The 19,090-nt window shown below is 39.0% G+C and overlaps 6 protein-coding genes across 6 annotated transcripts; 4 read left to right on the forward strand and 2 right to left on the reverse strand.

Moving 5' to 3' along the window:
• The first annotated feature begins 900 nt into the window (after positions 1-900).
• BDB00DRAFT_810560 (nucleotide-diphospho-sugar transferase) lies at positions 901-3,473 on the forward strand. Its single transcript, XM_053122550.1, has 10 exons — positions 901-1,316; positions 1,397-1,506; positions 1,622-1,779; positions 1,860-1,998; positions 2,083-2,188; positions 2,260-2,441; positions 2,503-2,705; positions 2,804-3,018; positions 3,113-3,216; positions 3,330-3,473. The coding sequence occupies exons 1-10, from the start codon at positions 1,237-1,239 to the stop codon at positions 3,377-3,379; spliced, it is 1,347 nt and encodes a 448-aa protein (XP_052982377.1). The 5' UTR covers positions 901-1,236; the 3' UTR covers positions 3,380-3,473.
• A 1,323-nt stretch (positions 3,474-4,796) lies between these two features.
• Positions 4,797-5,584, reverse strand: BDB00DRAFT_810563 (DNA polymerase delta, subunit 4-domain-containing protein). Its single transcript, XM_053122551.1, has 3 exons — positions 5,241-5,584; positions 5,060-5,161; positions 4,797-4,952 (listed from the first exon to the last, which is right to left on the reverse strand). The coding sequence occupies exons 1-3, from the start codon at positions 5,479-5,481 to the stop codon at positions 4,864-4,866; spliced, it is 432 nt and encodes a 143-aa protein (XP_052982378.1). The 5' UTR covers positions 5,482-5,584; the 3' UTR covers positions 4,797-4,863.
• A 39-nt stretch (positions 5,585-5,623) lies between these two features.
• BDB00DRAFT_163377 (TB2/DP1, HVA22 family-domain-containing protein) lies at positions 5,624-7,086 on the forward strand. The gene is made up of 5 exons (XM_053116293.1): positions 5,624-5,870; positions 5,956-6,019; positions 6,124-6,294; positions 6,390-6,570; positions 6,644-7,086. The coding sequence occupies exons 1-5, from the start codon at positions 5,704-5,706 to the stop codon at positions 6,970-6,972; spliced, it is 912 nt and encodes a 303-aa protein (XP_052982379.1). The 5' UTR covers positions 5,624-5,703; the 3' UTR covers positions 6,973-7,086.
• Positions 6,895-9,321, reverse strand: BDB00DRAFT_163408 (transmembrane amino acid transporter protein-domain-containing protein). Its single transcript, XM_053116294.1, has 6 exons — positions 9,211-9,321; positions 8,940-9,141; positions 8,689-8,832; positions 8,336-8,596; positions 7,873-8,201; positions 6,895-7,753 (listed from the first exon to the last, which is right to left on the reverse strand). The coding sequence occupies exons 1-6, from the start codon at positions 9,284-9,286 to the stop codon at positions 7,200-7,202; spliced, it is 1,566 nt and encodes a 521-aa protein (XP_052982380.1). The 5' UTR covers positions 9,287-9,321; the 3' UTR covers positions 6,895-7,199.
• A 2,507-nt stretch (positions 9,322-11,828) lies between these two features.
• On the forward strand, positions 11,829-12,194 carry BDB00DRAFT_758940 (uncharacterized protein; the record flags this gene model as incomplete). Its single annotated transcript, XM_053119095.1, has 1 exon — positions 11,829-12,194. A coding segment is annotated over one exon (366 nt), but the record flags the coding sequence as incomplete, so codon positions are not given.
• A 3,858-nt stretch (positions 12,195-16,052) lies between these two features.
• BDB00DRAFT_734711 (uncharacterized protein) lies at positions 16,053-16,265 on the forward strand (the record flags this gene model as incomplete). Its single annotated transcript, XM_053118367.1, has 1 exon — positions 16,053-16,265. A coding segment is annotated over one exon (213 nt), but the record flags the coding sequence as incomplete, so codon positions are not given.
• Between the last annotated feature and the right edge of the window lie 2,825 nt (positions 16,266-19,090).

Consider the following 19,090-nt stretch of genomic DNA (forward strand, 5'->3'; position numbering starts at 1 on the left):
CGTTTGTAAGACCGTGTCAAGAGCATGCCGTCGAACAGCCCAGAAGAAAACGCTCTTGATACGGAGCTGGAAGATTCTACAGATGGACATGAAAGGACAGCACTGTACATCCCCAACTATAAGAGTTACTGATGTGGAAAGATCATCCAACGCCTTACTGTGACATCAACTTCCCTTGTCAAGGAGCCGACCGACCGTGCAAGTGCAAGCATTGAATCGTTATTGTTTTTGATAGCGTTAAGAATTGATGGGGTTTGAGGATTCATGTGAAGTTGTTTCTGTGTGATGTTTTATTATTAACGAAAGAGGAAACGGAATAAGAAAAGGAACGATTTTTTTTTCAAACGGCAAGATGAAGCATACAAGGAGAGGCAAGGTCAAACAAATGAGGAGAAAAGGATCAACTTTGTTTTGATACTGCCTAAAATGGAAATCACCATAGATACCGCAGTTCACCAAGAAGTTCGTTGTCTCGTTTGTGACCTGCAGACGTAGTGACGCTTCGATGTACTTTCAATACTGCACACCAGCTGTTTGATATGCTTTACATTAACAACTCCATCGTGCGATACAGCCACATGCCACTGTCATTAGACTTTTCAGCGTCATATACTTTCACCAAGGCAAATAATCTGGCAGCGTCTACATCATAATGCTGAAAGTACACCATAACTTCACCAATACGTATAAGCCTGGACTGCTGAACGCGATTGTTACCCTGCCAGCTGTTGGTGTTAATGATCAACCGCAGGCAGCATAAAATTATTCTTCCGTGATAGAGAAGGTGTTGACATATTGATGAGATGAAAAAAAAATGTGGTCAGGTGTGTTGGAAGTTTCATTTGGTACAACAACGGTGGTCCTGGTTGAACTAAATTCAGGTTTATTCAGGTTTTTTAAGGTATATTAAGGTTTTTTTTCCTACAGTGTTAGGTGAATATCAGCAGATATTCACTGGTCGAATATTAGTTGAATATCGCGAATATTCAACGTCGAATATCAGTTGATCATCAGTTGAATATTCGCTTATGTTTTCGGTGAATATCAGTTGAATACTAGTTGAATATCAGCTAATATTCAACTGATGTTCAACCGTTTTTAAACGTTTAACACACACCGTTTTTCCCAGTGATAGTAAAGCACGCATTGTGACAAAACGCCGCGGTAGTGAATTTTTCGATTTTTTCGAAACGCGAAGCTTAACCAAACAATTTTTCTTCTTGACACTTTTACAAAATGTTGTTCGAGAAGACGCGACATCACAAGCTTTCCGAGTTCCAAGCAGTTGTTCTTGCCGGCTATGGAAGTACTAATCGGTAAGAGAGAGACGGCTCGAAGAACGTTTGTGAAAAAAAAGACAACAGCGAAGACGATCGTAACCTGTGTGTGCGTGTAGTTTATATCCCATTTCCGAGGAAGACAATGTACCTAAAGCTTTATTACCAGTCGCCAACAAACCTATAATCTCATATACCTTAGATTGGCTTGAGAAAGCTGGTATACATGGTACTGATTCTGGTTCTATTTCCAAAGATGTGTGGCAGTAAATATAAATTGTTGTTAATTCAAATCGATCTTGCACACATGAAACCAACTGTTACTTTTTTTACCTCCACTCCAGACGCAATCTTGTTGGTTCAAGCTTCGGGAGCAGCTCACAGTAAGCTTTCAGCATATATCGCACGTGGCTACCAAGGAAGCGTGCACTGCAACGTTGTCGCCGTGGACGAGGATTTTGGCTCTGCTGATGCACTACGATCGATAAAGGATAAAATAGAGGTAAACTTCTTCTCACAATGTATCTGTTTACTTTGTATGCGAAAAGAGCATAATTCATGATTATGTATTGTTTTCTTTAGCGCGACTTTATCGTTGTGCCTTGTGATCTCATTACGGATTTAAACCCGAGAGAAATATTGGATGTCCACCGAGTGGAAGATCCAACGATGACGGCATTGTTCTACGAATCAAGCTTATCGGAAACTGGAAAAGATGATGGTATGTATATCTGTCAGACGAGGATACTCTTTAGGATTGAGATCAAAGAGCTGACACATAACTTGCAAAACACTTTTTTTTCAGCACTTGCACCTTATGTAGGAATTGAACCTGTTCAATCATCGCTGGTATACAAAGTTCGTCGATCCGAGGACGAGGATTTCTCTATGCGCATGTCTTTATTAAACAAGTATGTGGGGCAACAAAAAGAGCTGGACTTGGTTATTCAAAGATGACTCATCTATATTTGCCTTTTTCAAGATTCCCTCGTGTACGAGTACATACGGATTTATATGATGCACATCTATACATCTTTAAACGATGGGTTTTGGATATGGTCGCTGATAAGGAAAATATTTCAAGTATCTCTGAGGATCTGATTCCAATGCTTGTCAAATGTCAATATCAAAAGACGATGGTAGAGCGCGAAAACTTAAATAACTGTAAGTGCTTGTAGAATTTGTCTAGTGAGTAAAGAAAATACTCAATTACTTTCCACAACAGACGCATCAAAACATAAGACTTTGTTTAGCACCGCACTATCACTATCAACCACGGCATCTGAAGATATTGATGACGATTCGTTTTCATCGGACCCTACTCGATCCAAGTTCAAAAGTCCTGTCACCACCCGCGCTTATGTATACCGTGGAGGATTCTGTGGACGTGGTAACACGGTTGCTGGTTATAATGAATTGAATCGTCATGTAAGTGGAGTATGACTTTAGGAAAATTATGCCTGGAAGAATGCTTTGGGATCGTTTTTCCTCTTGCTAACTGTCAAGCGTTGAAAATCTTAACTTAGGAAACCAAACAAGGGGCATCTATCACCCGCATTCCATCCAGTGCTGAGGTGGCACCAAAGACACAAGTGGGCAGCGACTCTATTATTGGCGAGCATACTAAAATTGACGAAAGATCTTCAATCAAAAAATCATGTGTTGGTGCCCATTGTGTTATTGGCAAGAACGTAAAGATTGCTAATTCGGTTATTATGGACCATGTGGTGATTGCTGACAAGTAAGTTTGAGAAAGTGGGATAAAGGAAAGCAACGATAAGAGTGAAGATTCAAAGAGGAAGAATAACTGAATCCACTTTTGTACATTATATTAGTGCAAAGGTGGATGGATGTGTTATTTGCAACAACGCTAAAGTACTAGAGAAGGCTGTGCTCAAAGATTGTGATGTTGCTGGTGAATATGTCGTTGAAAAAGATAGTAAGTTTTGTTTCTTATGGCCGCGAATTCATCTTTCTCATGGATTGGCTTTCCATTCACAAGATATGATAAATTCTCATCTGTTTGTCGTTTCCGTCTTTTCTACTTTGTAGGTCAAGTTAAAGGAGAAAAGCTTGTCGCTTTCCGAGAAGCTATTAACTAAAATATTTTTGTAATTTATAAAATGATGTGTATACAATTTCTTTTCTTCTCTTCTTGTTTGATCACTTGCCGTAATCTAAATTGATAGAATGAGGAGGAAGCTTGTCGAGTGAAATTGTAACCAATATTCGACGTATCAAGATAGGGAATGGATAAGTGGGTCTATCTGGTGTATGAAAAATGCTTGTTGATGTTCCTCAGACATATGATGATTACGTGTTCAATAAGAATATAGGAAGTAAGTCATCCCTCGAGTAGCAGGACAACAAACAACAATAACCACAGCAGCAGCAGCACAATTATGATTTTTTATGTATCATCATAAAGAATTTTCATGAGTTCATACTTTGTACCATGTTAAGACGCGTCATCCGAAACATAGGCAATTGGTGCCGTAGATGGGTCAAAAAAGCTATCATATTCAGAAGAAACAAAATGAAAAAAATGAGTCGCTACTAAAAAAGACGAGATTTTTGCAGCGCGTGTGGTAATCCTCATAATATGTACGTTTTCATGCAAGCCAAGATCGGACGAAGTAGCCGTATCAAGCATAGCGACAAAGATAGTCATAACGGTAAGGTTTTTAATAGTAGCGACAGTAGCTGCAACAACAACAACAACAACAAAAGAAATGCTCAGTGTCTCCTCGCCTTGTTGGCAGTACTGGAATAATGCTTGACAGCGCTAAATGAAAAGTGGAACATGAAGCTCTCCATTAATCAAATTAACCACTGACATAGTGACGAACCTGAGTGCAGAGGCGCAGAAGATGCAATTGAGTAACTCCTTGAAGCAGCGATCACAGACAAATCGGGTTTGAGAAAAATAATTCAATATCTAGCAAGCGAAAGAGCTCTCTGAGGAGACGCGACACAAGCACCCGTATCCTGTTATGTGTTGCCCTCTACTTGACTTCTGTTTCATTTTTATATTTATCACTCCGTCGAGTATTTGGTGCTGTATCTTTGCTATGTGATAAGCTTAAGATTATATGCTGTTCACGGTAAGATCTTGCGTCAAGTATCCAGCTGTGAAATAAACACCCAGCCAACAAACGCTTGGTTGCATCAATACAAAGTCACATTCGATTATGTTAGAAAAAAGTGACAAGATGTAGAATGCTTACCATCGGTCAGTCTTCGTATAATATACCAAAGATGATGTTACAGCGACCATATATTATCTTATAAAGTAACCAGTGTTGTGACTAATCACTTATCATACGATTGTAGATTGTGCACTGCAATATCCTGCTTACAGCGATCAATAATAATAAAAACAAAGGTGTTTTTTCTCAGACTTCCTCAATGAGCCACAAACATGATGAATATTCGTTAAGATTCCCTTGATTCACTGTCTCTACTTTTTTAACTGCAGGTGTTCGATCCATTATACAACCATCACTTTGCTGTAGTAAATATGAAACCAAACAGTGCGGAACATCTCAACAGCCGTTACTTAGTTTTCTTTTATTTACATGATTTTTCACAGCTCAAATACGCACAGGCTGTTTGATCCGTCAAGAGCATCCTTGACATTTTGTGGTGGATTCAGGCCAAGCTTTTGTGCTCTGTCTATGTAATATATGTTCCATGTTTGTTATCATTAGCAAATGTCGATCCAAACCCAAACCCTTTTTTTCTCTTTGACAAACGGAAAACAGGAAAGGGGTGCTACATACACCATCTTTCTGCTCGAGTTAATCCAGCACAAGGTCCGTACTGATAGTCGAGATCAAACTTGCGTAACAAAATATCGGTTTGACTCATGTGTTCCTGGTGGACTTGTTATTGTATAGCAGTGAGCTGTCGTATGGTTACACGGCCTCTAATGTAAGTGAAAATTATATAAGAGAGACTTACTGCCAGGTTTAATATACTCAACCGCGCTTTGCGGTTTTTTGGTTTTGCGGTCGTCGTAACCATTGTCAACGTTATCCATGTCACTGACGTCCAATGGTTTAACGGTCTTGGTCTCTTGCGGATCATTATGCTTCTTGATTGTCCGAGGTTTACGATCGGTGATCCTCGACTGTTGTTGGGGTTTTTTGCCAGTAGCTCTGGCAGAAACCGTTTTTCTTTTTGACACTCTTCGAGGTGGCATGAAGTATGAAAGAAAAGAGAAGTCAAAGAAAGAAGGAAGTTTAAAAAAGCTACTAAGCTACTGCAACAGTGGTTTCGGAGTTTTTGCTGCATGATAGGGCTGGTTGGTAGTGCTTGGTGCGCAGTTGTCACACACTAGTGCGCATACGCATTATATACTTATTTTCTGTTCTCGAGCCAGGGACACACCACTCTTCTTCTTCTCTTTACTTTTCTTCCGAAAATGTACTTTATTCTGAAATTGTTCATGTTGCAAGTGTACCCAGCATATTCTTGCTTCAAAGCAATCAAGGTCAATGACCAGACACAATTTCTACCGTTGCTAATGTACTGGATAACAGCAACGTCATTTCTTCTCAGCGAGCACTTTGCTGACTTGTTACTTTTCTGGTAAGCCAAGAACCACTTTCCTAACTGAAAAGCATACGGCACGTTTCAATAGCGTACTTAACAAAAAATTTCGATGTGTATATAGGATACCGTTTTACACCGAGTTCAAAGTATTGGTCGTTTTATGGATTACGTTACCACAAACTAAGGTCTGTTATTGTTCTATTCATCTGCATGAAATGTTAGTCAAGAGCCGACTCATTAACTGTTTATCTGTGTACGCCTGGTACAAATGTTAACACACGCAATATAGGGTGCCATTGTGTTATATGCAGATTTTATCGAGCCGTTCCTGAAAAAGCATGAAGACCGAATTGACAAGGCATTTATCGAGATACAAGACAACGTCAAGCGCACGATAGCCGTATATGGCAAACAGCTACTTCACATTGTCAATAAGATTCTTGCGGATTTATTCACTAAGGTATTACTTGACGAAAACAAGATGGAAAGACACGTCCATGTGTTTCCGTGTTGAAAATATTAATATTTTCTATGTTTTTTTTTGGGATGTGATAGCAGGGACGATCGATGATATCGGATGATGCGAATAATACAATGGCGGCAGAATCTACGGCGACACCGGTAGAACAACAATCACGGTCGGAATGGGATAATGGTTGGGGTTATGCGATTTACTCATCTTTAATCAGCCGAGGTGCTCAGCTGTCTGCTAGTTTACAGGCATCTGCACAAAATCGTAAGCATATCTACGTATAACAAAGATTGACTCGAATGTTACATTTCACAAGTGGAATTGACTGGATCTATAGGGCTGAACAACCAACAACAACAAGCCACTGCTACTGCACAACAACAATCACAGGAGGAAGAAAAAGGAAAGCTTGAACGATCTGATAGCTATGACTCGCTAGGATCTTTTGTAGCATCTAAAAAGGCACCGAGCAACAACAGCAGCAGTTCAGGTGCTAGTGGAGCAGGAACAGAAGGACCGAAATCACAAGAACAGCAAAATGCCTCATGGGGGGGCTATTTAGGTGGATGGATCTGGTCATCTGGCAATAGTAATCGTGCTACTGCTGCAAGTACCCCGGACAACACCAACAAGAATGAGACAACTCAACATGCGAAGACAGATTGAGTATATTCATCATTTTTTTTCTTACGCTTATCCATATATAAACCCCTACCCTTTCCTTCCCGCCATCCTTCTATTTGCTCCATTTCTCTTCATTTTCTCCTCCTGTCTCTCACAATAGTATATGATATATTCCCAAACAATGGCAACAAACATATATACAGCAACAACCGAAAGCCATTGTACTTGCAAATATACATCCCGTCATATATTACTGTAAACTACGGCTACTATCCATGTCGTACATCATACAAAAACTCCTTGACAGCATCTGCTGTACCAAATGCTGCGCAAAATGTTCCCACGATAGCGATTAGAGCGCAGATCACGAGTTCCCATGTTTGTCCATCCTTCCATGAGAGTCGTATCCAGAATATGCAAGGCAATATAAATGTTAATGATTCAGCTGCGATAGTGCCTATCAAGCTCATTACGTCGGAGAAGTAAGGAATCAACATGGCAATCGAAGCACAAAAACATATTTCAAGAACGCGTAACCCGATCCGCGTTATCGATGGGTGCTGTTGTAATCGTCGAATCACCATATTGTCACTTGTTGATATGTTATCGTCATCATCGTCGTCCTTGCCTTTGTCTTCCTCATCGCTGCCTTGATCTCGACGATCTTTGTCGCCTTTGTTGTGGCGGTCTTGCAGCCTTCGCTGCCGTCGTCGCACGCCTAGCCATGATTCGACACTGTATGTAAACACATATAAATACATGGGAACTGCTAATAATACATGGACGGTGGCAACTAGCATAGCAACATTCAGGGCAGATGAGCCTAAACAAATAAAAATTCACATTCAACACATCAGGTTTATATGATTAACCCTGGAGTTATGCGGCTGCTGCCATCATCTATTGTCACTGGCCGCTACAGAATATGTGTAAAGGGACTACCTTCAGGGAGCGTGTTGTAAACAGGCGTTTTTACTTGGTTACCATAGGACAAATAACACAAGGATCCCATTAACACATATATGACAGTAACCGAAAAAGTAGCCACCAACAAGACTTTGGGCCAACTAGTGCGATCTATCATGGACGCTTCCAAATGCGGAAAGATTACATTGCCGCAGTACGAAAAACTAAACGTGCTGAAAGCAATCGGTATATTCTCGGCAATAGCCCAGTCATGATGCGTGTTTGCTTCGTTCTCCTGGAAATCTGACACAGCCACAATCGTCATGACCAGCACCAAGCATACTGTCGCCATGCTTGCGAAAAAGCTATAAAAACATACATTTACATTTTGTGTATTGTGTTAGTCCACAACAGCAGCACTAAGTTTGACAATAACATAGCTCTATAAGGCCTAGTACTACTGCCAGCATATCTTTTGTTTTCTGGCTTTTACTCACACCTCATGAATGAGACGTCACGCATGGTCCTGGTCAGCGCAAAAGGAACACCGACCGTGGCAGATACGATCCAAGTGCACACTTTGCGATCCAAATGAAGGCCAATGACCGAAAGGAGCTTGGATACATTGTCGCCAGCAAGAATGATGTAGAGTGTTGGTGTCAATATCAGCAGTATCAAAGAAAATAGGCCACCCACAATCTGGCCGAGCTTGCCGAACGTTGCCAAGCCGATCTCGGGAAAGCCGGACAAGCGACGAGATCTAGAGCAAACGTTATGCATTGTTTTCCGATATTCCTAAGTGATACACCACCCCTATCCTTTTTTTTATTAATAAAGTTATAAAATGCTTACTGGCCATGGTATAGACAGCGGATTAGCAAGCAGCCACAAAACTGCGCCATAACAGAGCTAAGCACAAGAAATAACAACCCAATCCACCCGGATCTGCTGAATGCATGAGGAATACCAAGAATGCCTGTGCCCGCAACTACACATCTAGATATGTAATGTTACCGTCATCGCTAGTTACTCCATTAAACATATTATTGCTACGGAACGCACAAAAACGAGAATGCGGTCTGCCGTTACAATAATGTACGTACATAATACTTGCCAAAGTTGATGTATTTGATACTTTGACAACTGGCAAATCAACGTTACCGCTGCTCGTAACACTGTTGGTATCGATGACGCGCTGCTGCTGCTGTTGTTGTTGTTTAGACCTATACAATGCTTGTTTGCCTTTATCACGAGGTTTTGTATCGTCTTCGTCTTCGTCTCTTATTGTGTCAAAACATGGTGTTGCTAATGGAACATTCAGCAATGTTGAAAGCAGATACAATTCATTCGGAGAAGACATTTAGAAGAAATTACATGTGCTGATGATTTGATCAAGGGTAGTAACGTCAATACTCTTTCGTTGTCGTTGATGAATATCGTCGCTTTCCATTCGAATTAGGATAATGATGTCCTCTACTGCTTTAGAAAGAAAGAGAAGTGAAAATCCATTTAGTTATCCCTCTCTCTTTTAAACTATAGTAGCTGCGACAGTAGCAGCATGGCTCGATCGATTTTATATCGGGCTGGAAACAATAACGCCGGGCATAGCCCGGTGTACACTGTTTCCAGAGCTCTTGTCGGAAAGTAAATACAGCCAATGACGAGAACAGAATTCATGGTGCACAACAAATAAATTCGCCCTGGTGGAAAATGATTTCATCAGATGGCAAGAACAAAATTCATGTTGTACGAAATGTAAATTCGTATTCGCTGACAAATAGGATGTCCTGTTGCCAAGAATATTTAGCCTTGGCATCATTGGATATAAAATTGCACACCAAGTGCTCCTCTTCCTTTTATTTCTCTTCCACAATTACACCCAAACCGCATCATAATGAACATTCAATTCTTGTATGAAAATGGGAAAGGTTCTGTCGTCGACGAGTATGGCAGGGCTGAACCGATGTATTATATTGTTGATGAGGAGCAGTTTCGTCTTGAAACATTGAGTTCTCATACACAATACTTAGCTCAACTACCTCTGGAGAACGAGAAAACGGTAGAGGCAATGCAAGTGGAAAAGGAGGTAAAGCCTGGCAGTGATCTTGTTATGGGGGAAACATCTATGAAGCGAAATTATACACGCTATTCTGATCAGGATAAAGTGAGGTTCTTTAAGCTGTTGTTTGAGAAATGTCTGAGCGCGGCTGCTGCTGCAAAACAGCTTGGGATTCACGTTCGTACAGCGCAAAAATGGGCTGAACAGTACGAGAGGGATCCTGATAATATCTTTGAGAAAAGGAGAAAGACTGGTCGTCCACGCATTCTCAATGAGGAGCACAAAAACGTTATTCTTGAGTGTATTGATGCGAACCCTTCAGTCGTCTTGGACGACCTGATGAAGCACTTACGACAAGTATTCACAGAATTAAAAGTATCCAAAAGTACCTTGTTTGATTTTGTAAAAAAGCACTGCATCTTGTCTCTCAAAAAAGCTCGTTTTCAACCCGTAGATCGGAACAGCGAGGAAAAGACTCAAGAACGCCTGGATTGGATTCATAAATGGGAAAAAACAGACATGGATTTTACGACCAACTGCGTCTTCCTTGATGAATCTGCATTTCATATTAATTTGAAACGTAGTATGGCATGGTCAAAGAAAGGCTCCCCTGCAGTGGTCACAGTTCCCAAAACACGAGCAAAAACAACAACCATTTTAGGTGCAATTTCTGCCCAAGGTCTGATTAAATGTAGCCTCAGGCTTCCTCAGCCTCCATCCAATAAAAAGAGAAAGCGAGGAGAAGACGTTGGGCGTGTGAGCAAAGGGACAGTTACGGGACACTATGTTAGTTTTCTAAAAGCCACGATGGATGAAATGGACCAGTATCCACATATGAAAGGCCATTACCTCGTGATGGATAATGCTCCAATCCATACATCGGTTGATATAGCTAAATATGTAGAATCTCGCGGTTACCGCTGTGTCTATTTGCCGTCCTATTCTCCTGAACTTAATCCAATTGAACAGTTTTGGTCAGTGGTTAAGAGTAAAGTCAAACGAAACAAGCTACTGGAAACTGAGACACTTATGACAAGAATCAGTGAGGCATCTAATAGTTTGACGCTGAGCGATTTTAAAGGGTTTGTTGGGCATTCTCACAAATGCTTGGACAAGTGTCGTAGCAGGCAAGCACTCTGAAGATCTTATTCATGGTCAATGCAGTAAAAAAAAAAAAAAACTCGCACAGGATTTCCACCAAAGGATTGCGGTTGCGCCGTGAATATAGCACCGAGTTGCGTTTGGCACCATTTACTATAGGCTTTCTAAATCGACCCATGATCACCATATACAACCTTTCGCTGATGGAATGGCATGTCGACGAGCTTGTTCATCCCATAATTGGCGAGCCGAAGTCCCAACAAATGTGGTATTCGTGTTATCTGTGCTATCCGTGCTATCCGTGCTATCCGTGCTATCCGTGCTATCCGTGCTATCCGTGCTATCCGTGCTATCCGTGCTATCCGTGCTATCCGTGCTATCCGTGCTATCCGTGCTATCCGTGCTATCCGTGCTATCCGTGCTATCTGTGCTATCTGTGCTATCCGTGCTATGTTCCCATATGAAACAGAAATGTATGACAAGGTTTGGATTATGGTCCTGTTCCTGAAATCATCTCCTGAACTGAAACCATCTGTTGAGGCGTATGGGTGTGCTTTACTATTTTAAAATGCCGCTTTTGTCTAGTAAATCCCGCCACAACTGGCGATTTCTTTATCATTGTTTATCAGCAACAGTTTTGTGCCATGACGATAGAACAAAAAAGCCATGACGATGACGGTGGTAAGTTAGGATATTTGTTATACTCCTTTATTTTTGTTTTTTCTTCCTTCCTTTTGTTTAACTGGTTGTGTTTTGTAGTGTCTGACGAGATTCTCACATTTCGATTGCCCAACGATCAATTGCCAGGGAAAGACCAATTCAGCAAGCAAATGTTAAAACTCAAGTCGTGATTGACCTTGTGGTCGGCGAATTATTGGACGTTCCAAACAGAATATACACGTCAGCAGAAACAGAATGGCAGAAGGCATCGCGAAGCGATATACTTTATAAGCCTCGGTTGGCAATCCAAAACTCGCTTCCTCCAATCCTTATCGAAAATCAACTCACTGTCAATGAACCTTTTATGCAACGCCTTGTCAGCTATTCACAAAGCGCTTTGAGCATCTACAAAACATATCCTATCGTTTTAATTGTTTGCACCGATCGCGTCTCTCCTATCCAACTTATGGCAAAGTTCAAACTTATTTCTGGAAAACCTTGGATGTCTTCACTCCTGGCCACTGATTATGGGGGTTAATCCTTAACCATAAATCAAAAAAGGTTTTATTAATTAAACGTATATCATTGTTTGGAGGAATATTAAGAAAGGTTCGTTACATAAACATTCAAACTCAATTGATTTTAAAAATAAAAATTGAATTTTGTATAATTTAAAAAATAAGATATAATAATGTTTATTGAACCATTCAGAAAACTAAAGGAAATCTTTGATAATGAAAGATTAGCAATAAATTATCTATTAGATAATAATTATATTAATAAATATGAAAAATGTGATATACAGTCGACCCCCGTTAACGTCAACCCTCAGGGTACCTGCAAAAGTGTTGACCATATCGAGGGTTGACGACTACCGGGAGTAGCGAGATTAGGCAAAATGTTTATCCTTGCAGACACTAAATGAATCACTGCTTCCCGACATTATAAATACACATATGAAAATGTTGTCAATCTTCAGTCCTACATCTCACTTTACGCCATGAGTACACCACGCGACCAAGTTTCCTTTACGAACGAGCAGCGTGATGCGATTTATGCGTTTAAGAGCTCAAAGCGGGGCATCACCCTTATGCAGACGGCAGAATGGGCTCAAAAAGAATTCAACCTAAGTAAAACGCCTGATAAGAGCACCATTTCGAAGATGATAAAGCGAAAATCCACAGAAGCTCCTGGTGATGAAAGGGACGCGAAGAAAATTCGTAATAGAAGGAGTCAATTTCCTGTAAATATCGAATGTAATTCAATCAGTTTAAAAATTCGGTGAACTGTAGTGTTTACTTTTTGTCAATCTTGTATTGATTAGGAGGTTGAGGAAGCAGTGTTACTCTGGCTCAATGTCGCGCAGAGAAACAAGATCCAGGTTACATGGGAATTGATACAGTTGAAGGCGAGAAATTACGCGGACATGATTGGCATCGCAACATTCAAAGCATCGAATGGCTGGACAGACCGGTTTGCAAAGAGATACGGACTCAGTGCACGCAGCATCCATGGCGAAGCGCAATCTGCCGATCTTGAAGCTTTGGACGAACAGAGGGAAGCCATTAAGGCCACCATCCAAAAGTATGAAAAGCGAGACATCTATAATCTAGATGAAACCAGTCTGTTTTATCGCTTGGAGCCAAAGACGACGATCGGCACTCATGGGTTCAAGGGGAGAAAACAAGACAAATCAAGGTTGTCTGTTGCTCTCCTTTGCAATGCTGATGGCAGTGACAAACGGAACGAACCTATCATCATAGGCCGCTCTGAAAAACCTGATGCATTCATGGTTCAAAAAAAACGCAAAGATGCTTCTTTCCATGGATTCCAGCGCTACTTTTTCAATCAGAAGGCGTGGATGACTCGTAAAATCTTCAGAGATGTTTTGCGTCAGTTCGATCGAGCCATGGGCCACCAGAACAGAAAAGTACTTTTGCTACTTGACAACTTCTCAGGTCATTACGTCGATTACGAACCTGTTAATGTTGAGCTACTCTATTTGCCTCCGAACACAACATCACTTATCCAGCCTCTTGATGGTGGAATCATTCGCTCGTTCAAGGCTCAATACAAGCGGCGACAACTTGAGAAGGCTTACCGCACCATCGGAATGTATCAGAACGGAAACGGGAATGTTGTGGGACCTGTCGGAAAAGTTTTTCTTGTTGACCAGCTGCAAGCAATGAAGTGGATAAAGTTCTCGTGGGCAGCTGTGTCTGCTGAAACGATCAAAAATTGCTTTGATGCAACCATCTTTCGATATATCAATGACAATCACGAAGCCCAAGGAACTGCTAGGAGCCAAATCGAAAAAGAAGACGAGCGTGACAGGAAGGTGCTGGAAGCTCAATTACGACGAATCGCCGATACACAACTTGTTACATTAAATCAGTGCCCCGACATCGACCTTGATCCCAAGTATGAGCGCGATTCGTATCTCTTTTCTCTCACAGATAGTGAGATTGTTCAAACAGTGACGGCAGTTGCTGAAGATGATGACACCCCAGATGTTGACGAAGAGCCAGTTTTGCAGGAAAGAAGAGTACTTACTGCTAAAGACAAAGTTACCAACGTCAACACATTTCTCGATATTTTGGATGAAGAGCAAGATCTACATGATACCGTTGTGAATGCTTTACCTGAAATTCTGAAACTACGCGACAAATATATAAAATCCATGTATTCTAAGCAAGCCTCTTTGACAAATTTCTTTGTACCACAATCCCAATAAATGTAATCTAATTGGACAAGTTTCACCCTCGATAACTAGTCAACCCTCCTGAAGGTGTTGAAGTTGACCTTATGTAGAAGTTGAAGTTTTTCACTGCTAAATTTGAAAGGGTACCAGCGAATCGGTTGATGCTATCGGGGGTTGACGTTATCGGGGTGGACGTTAACGGGGGTCGACTGTATGTGATAGAGAAACAAGATTTGATTATAAAAGAAAATTATTTATTTGTCGAAATTATAAATGTGAAAAATCTAAATCACCATTTTCAGGTACAATTTTTATTAAAAAAAAATTTCCCTATTAATATTCAATTACATATACTTTATGAGTTTTTAAAAAAGTCTACAGGATCTAGTATATCATCTAGCCTAGAAATTGATAAAATCACTGTTTCTTCTTATAAAAAAATATTTAGAACACATATAAGAAATAAACAATTAATAAATAAAAAAAATAAAATTGGTGGAAGAAACCATAAAGTAGAAATTGATGAAACAAAAATTGGAAAAAGAAAATATAATAAAGGTCACAGAGTAGAAGGTGTATGGGTAATAGGAGGTATTGAGAGAAGTAGACTAAAAAATAAATTACCATATGAAAATAAAAAACTTTTTATGTGTCCTATTTTAAAAAGAAATTCTGAAAGTATAGAAAAAATTATTAATAAACATGTTAAAAAAGGCACTACAATTTATACTAATTTATGGAAAGGCTATAAAAATATTAATAAATTAGGTTATAAACATAGCACAGTTAATCATTCAAAGCATTTTAAAGATCCTATTACAAAAATTCATACAAATAATATAGAAAGTTTATGGAATGCAGTAAAACAAGGTATACCTATTAGGAATAGAAATAGAAAATTTATATATTTACATTTAAAAGAGTATCAATGGCAAAGAAGGTATAAAGAAAATAATATATGGAAAGAATTTCTTAAAGATTAGATATAAGATATATCTTGGAAAAAAGTTATTATGAATATAAAATTGAATTTAAGTATATAATAAAAATAAATATTATGATTCCATTTGAGGATAGTAATTTTTTAAAAGCTATAAAAAGATGTTATATTATAAGAGAAATGATAAAAAATAAAAATAATAATAAATATGATATTATTGATGCTTATTTTAAATTAAATGATAATGTAATTACGATATCAATAAAACAAAAAAATATTGCAGATGTTTATAAATATTAATATATTCCAAAACAAAAACAAATATTAGATGTTAAAAATAAAGTTAATAATAAAAATATAGATAATATCTGTGAAAAAATATAGAAAATGATTATTGATGAATAGTAAATTAAAAATTTTATAAAAGATGAAACATTTGTGTCACGATCCTATAACGATAATTATCCTCATTGTTTAAACGTATGTAGAAAAAAATAAAAAATTATATTATAATTTTTTAATTTTTGAAATGATTAAGATATTTCTTTTTTATTCTTTTTAATTCCTTAAAAGGTTTACGTTTTGTATAAACCTTTTTAAACCGTTTAAACGTTATATCCTTTTATAATTAATTTAAAACAGGCTAGGAGGTACAACAACGCCCAGTTCAATAAAAAATCAACGGAGTTAGATTTTTTTTAGAACGCTTGACAGTATTAAGAATAATAAATAAATTAGTGGTTTACTACATAATTTATTATTATGAATTGATACTCTTCTGGGCACAAAGCTGCTTCATTGTGTCGAAACTGACTTTATCGAGTATTGCGCCTTCTGATCAACTCACACCCCTGCAGCCTTTGTCCTCATTCCTGACCAAAGCCTCTCCAACGTTATATGGTCATCCCTTTGCTGAAAATCGAACTATTCGACAGTTATATCATATTGCCATGGCCATCTCGGAAAATCAGGTTGAATGCGATAAGGATGTCTCAAATGTGGTAGACATCATTTGCTACAACAACGAGAAAATACTAATGAAGGCTGATGTTGCGTTATTTGGTATATCTAGGTCATCCAAGGCAAAAAATCTGATCGAGCGTGCATTAGTTTTCAATGCGGCTGCCAAAAGAAAGTATTGCCAAACTGTGGACTCGGATTCAGACTCGTCGCTGGATCCGCTGCCAAAGTTGAAGGGAAAGAAAAGGGAAACAATTCAAGATAAAAAACAAGATGACCTTGAATTCGTGATCAACTACCGGAAAAATCTGATTGAAGATGAACTGGAAGACATGCCTGTCAGTTGGCCATGAAAAAAACTTATGCCAAAATTACTCCACTGGTGAATCGCTGTGACGATTCTTATACAACGCCTTTAAAAAATGATTTCCTTTATTCTTTATTCCCTGATTCCCTATATTCCCACTTTCCTTGATTTCTCTCATCGGTGTAGTGTATTCGACTAATGGGAAAACAAAGTCAAAAAAAATAAAAATAACTAGCTGGCCTTGTGATCTTAAAAGATCACACAAACGATTTGATTATACGGTGTTGCGTGGTGTTTTTCTATAGTTCTCTGTGATTACCGTATTTTGGCAATGCGACGTCCAGTTTGGTTGTATTGTGACATTCCCCTCTCTCATACTGTACCTATGGCATATTGCGTTGGCTCGGCCTTCGGCCTCGCCCGTGGCAACAATATAGGCCTATTATACAGTAGGTCCCGCTGCTGTTGCTGGGCCGGGGGTTGCGCAGGTTGGCGTAGTGGCTGGCGTTGCAGCTGTCGTATATAAGGTTAAGAGATAAAACAATAAGAATAAGTAATAAGAAAATATACATATATCAGATAATAAGATGGATAAATAAGACAATAGACTAAGAAGCAACACACAATAAATAATACCACCTATTAAAAATAGGTCAGAGTAAAATACAGATAATATAACAATCAGAGTATATTTTATAGAATCAATACTTGAATAAACCTAGCTACTTTATTTCAAGCATATCAGAACAACTTGATCTAGAAAATATCATGAATGATTATATTATAATATTATTGGATGAAAGAGATCCAATGATAGAGTTGGGGCATGGATAATTTTAGGATGCTTCTTCTCAACAACCGTTCCCTCTATAACATATATTATATGAGCTCACGGTAATAAGGATAGATATCATGTGATCTAACTTATTGATTAAAGTCTGTTCTCAGTGTTGCTCAAGATAGATATCAATAGTAATAGATGTTAGCTCTTAAAGAATAAATCTTTATAGAAAATTGGAAAATAAAAACAACATCTAAGATTTAATTATAAGTTCAAGACCAGAATATTATTAAATCATTCGAAAATAACAGTAGATTAGACACTCCACTGAAACCATATCTAGTTAACCACAGTCTATATATATATATATATATAATAAAACAACCCCAACCTAATCTTATCTCAAATCTGATTCATCATACGATATGCCAATAGATGTTGGGTAAAACTAACCCAACCTCTATTGCTCAGCAACTTTCTCTTATTCTTAAAAATACTTGGCAATATCTTATCATTCGAGGTCTTTTTTGGGGTTTTTTTTCTGATCTTATTTTTTCTTTTGATCTAATAAAAACCACTACATTAATCTCATCAATTCTTTCGTTCTCAAATTAAATCGTGCTTTTTCTCCAAATATCACAGCAGCGCTCCTGATTAATGGGAAAGTTGGCATAGATTCGTCCACATTTCTACCTTGTCATACATTTCTGTTTCATATGGGAACATGGCATGGATAGCACGGATAGCACGGATAGCACGGATAGCACGGATAGCACGGATAGCACGGATAGCACGGATAGCACGGATAGCACAGATAACACGAATACCACATTTGTTGGGACTTCGGCTCGCCAATTATGGGATGAACAAGCTCGTCGACATGCCATTCCATCAGCGAAAGGTTGTATATGGTGATCATGGGTCGATTTAGAAAGCCTATAGTAAATGGTGCCAAACGCAACTCGGTGCTATATTCACGGCGCAACCGCAATCCTTTGGTGGAAATCCTGTGCGAGTTTTTTTTTTTTTTTACTGCATTGACCATGAATAAGATCTTCAGAGTGCTTGCCTGCTACGACACTTGTCCAAGCATTTGTGAGAATGCCCAACAAACCCTTTAAAATCGCTCAGCGTCAAACTATTAGATGCCTCACTGATTCTTGTCATAAGTGTCTCAGTTTCCAGTAGCTTGTTTCGTTTGACTTTACTCTTAACCACTGACCAAAACTGTTCAATTGGATTAAGTTCAGGAGAATAGGACGGCAAATAGACACAGCGGTAACCGCGAGATTCTACATATTTAGCTATATCAACCGATGTATGGATTGGAGCATTATCCATCACGAGGTAATGGCCTTTCATATGTGGATACTGGTCCATTTCATCCATCGTGGCTTTTAGAAAACTAACATAGTGTCCCGTAACTGTCCCTTTGCTCACACGCCCAACGTCTTCTCCTCGCTTTCTCTTTTTATTGGATGGAGGCTGAGGAAGCCTGAGGCTACATTTAATCAGACCTTGGGCAGAAATTGCACCTAAAATGGTTGTTGTTTTTGCTCGTGTTTTGGGAACTGTGACCACTGCAGGGGAGCCTTTCTTTGACCATGCCATACTACGTTTCAAATTAATATGAAATGCAGATTCATCAAGGAAGACGCAGTTGGTCGTAAAATCCATGTCTGTTTTTTCCCATTTATGAATCCAATCCAGGCGTTCTTGAGTCTTTTCCTCGCTGTTCCGATCTA

The sequence above is a fragment of the Zychaea mexicana genome (genome assembly GCF_025766255.1).
Source record: "Zychaea mexicana strain RSA 1403 chromosome Unknown BDB00scaffold_16, whole genome shotgun sequence".
NCBI classification, from domain to species: Eukaryota; Fungi; Mucoromycota; class Mucoromycetes; order Mucorales; family Lichtheimiaceae; genus Zychaea; species Zychaea mexicana.

Bases quoted from the DNA above. Each gene is read 5' to 3' on its own strand.
- BDB00DRAFT_810560 (XM_053122550.1), top strand. From the start codon at position 1,237: ATGTTGTTCGAGAAGACGCGACATCACAAGCTTTCCGAGTTCCAAGCA. The intron at 3,019-3,112 runs GTAAGTTTGAGA...ACATTATATTAG, and splicing joins CATGTGGTGATTGCTGACAA to TGCAAAGGTGGATGGATGTG. The intron at 3,217-3,329 runs GTAAGTTTTGTT...TCTACTTTGTAG, and splicing joins ATATGTCGTTGAAAAAGATA to GTCAAGTTAAAGGAGAAAAG.
- BDB00DRAFT_810563 (XM_053122551.1), bottom strand. From the start codon at position 5,481: ATGCCACCTCGAAGAGTGTCAAAAAGAAAAACGGTTTCTGCCAGAGCT. The intron at 5,162-5,240 runs GTAAGTCTCTCT...TACAATAACAAG, and splicing joins TGAGTATATTAAACCTGGCA to TCCACCAGGAACACATGAGT. The intron at 4,953-5,059 runs GTATGTAGCACC...TATATTACATAG, and splicing joins AACTCGAGCAGAAAGATGGT to ACAGAGCACAAAAGCTTGGC.
- BDB00DRAFT_163377 (XM_053116293.1), top strand. From the start codon at position 5,704: ATGTACTTTATTCTGAAATTGTTCATGTTGCAAGTGTACCCAGCATAT. The intron at 6,020-6,123 runs GTCTGTTATTGT...CACGCAATATAG, and splicing joins TTACGTTACCACAAACTAAG to GGTGCCATTGTGTTATATGC. The intron at 6,571-6,643 runs GTAAGCATATCT...CTGGATCTATAG, and splicing joins ACAGGCATCTGCACAAAATC to GGCTGAACAACCAACAACAA.
- BDB00DRAFT_163408 (XM_053116294.1), bottom strand. From the start codon at position 9,286: ATGGAAAGCGACGATATTCATCAACGACAACGAAAGAGTATTGACGTT. The intron at 8,833-8,939 runs GTACGTACATTA...TTACATATCTAG, and splicing joins TCAACTTTGGCAAGTATTAT to ATGTGTAGTTGCGGGCACAG. The intron at 7,754-7,872 runs GTAGTCCCTTTA...TTATTTGTTTAG, and splicing joins TTACAACACGCTCCCTGAAG to GCTCATCTGCCCTGAATGTT.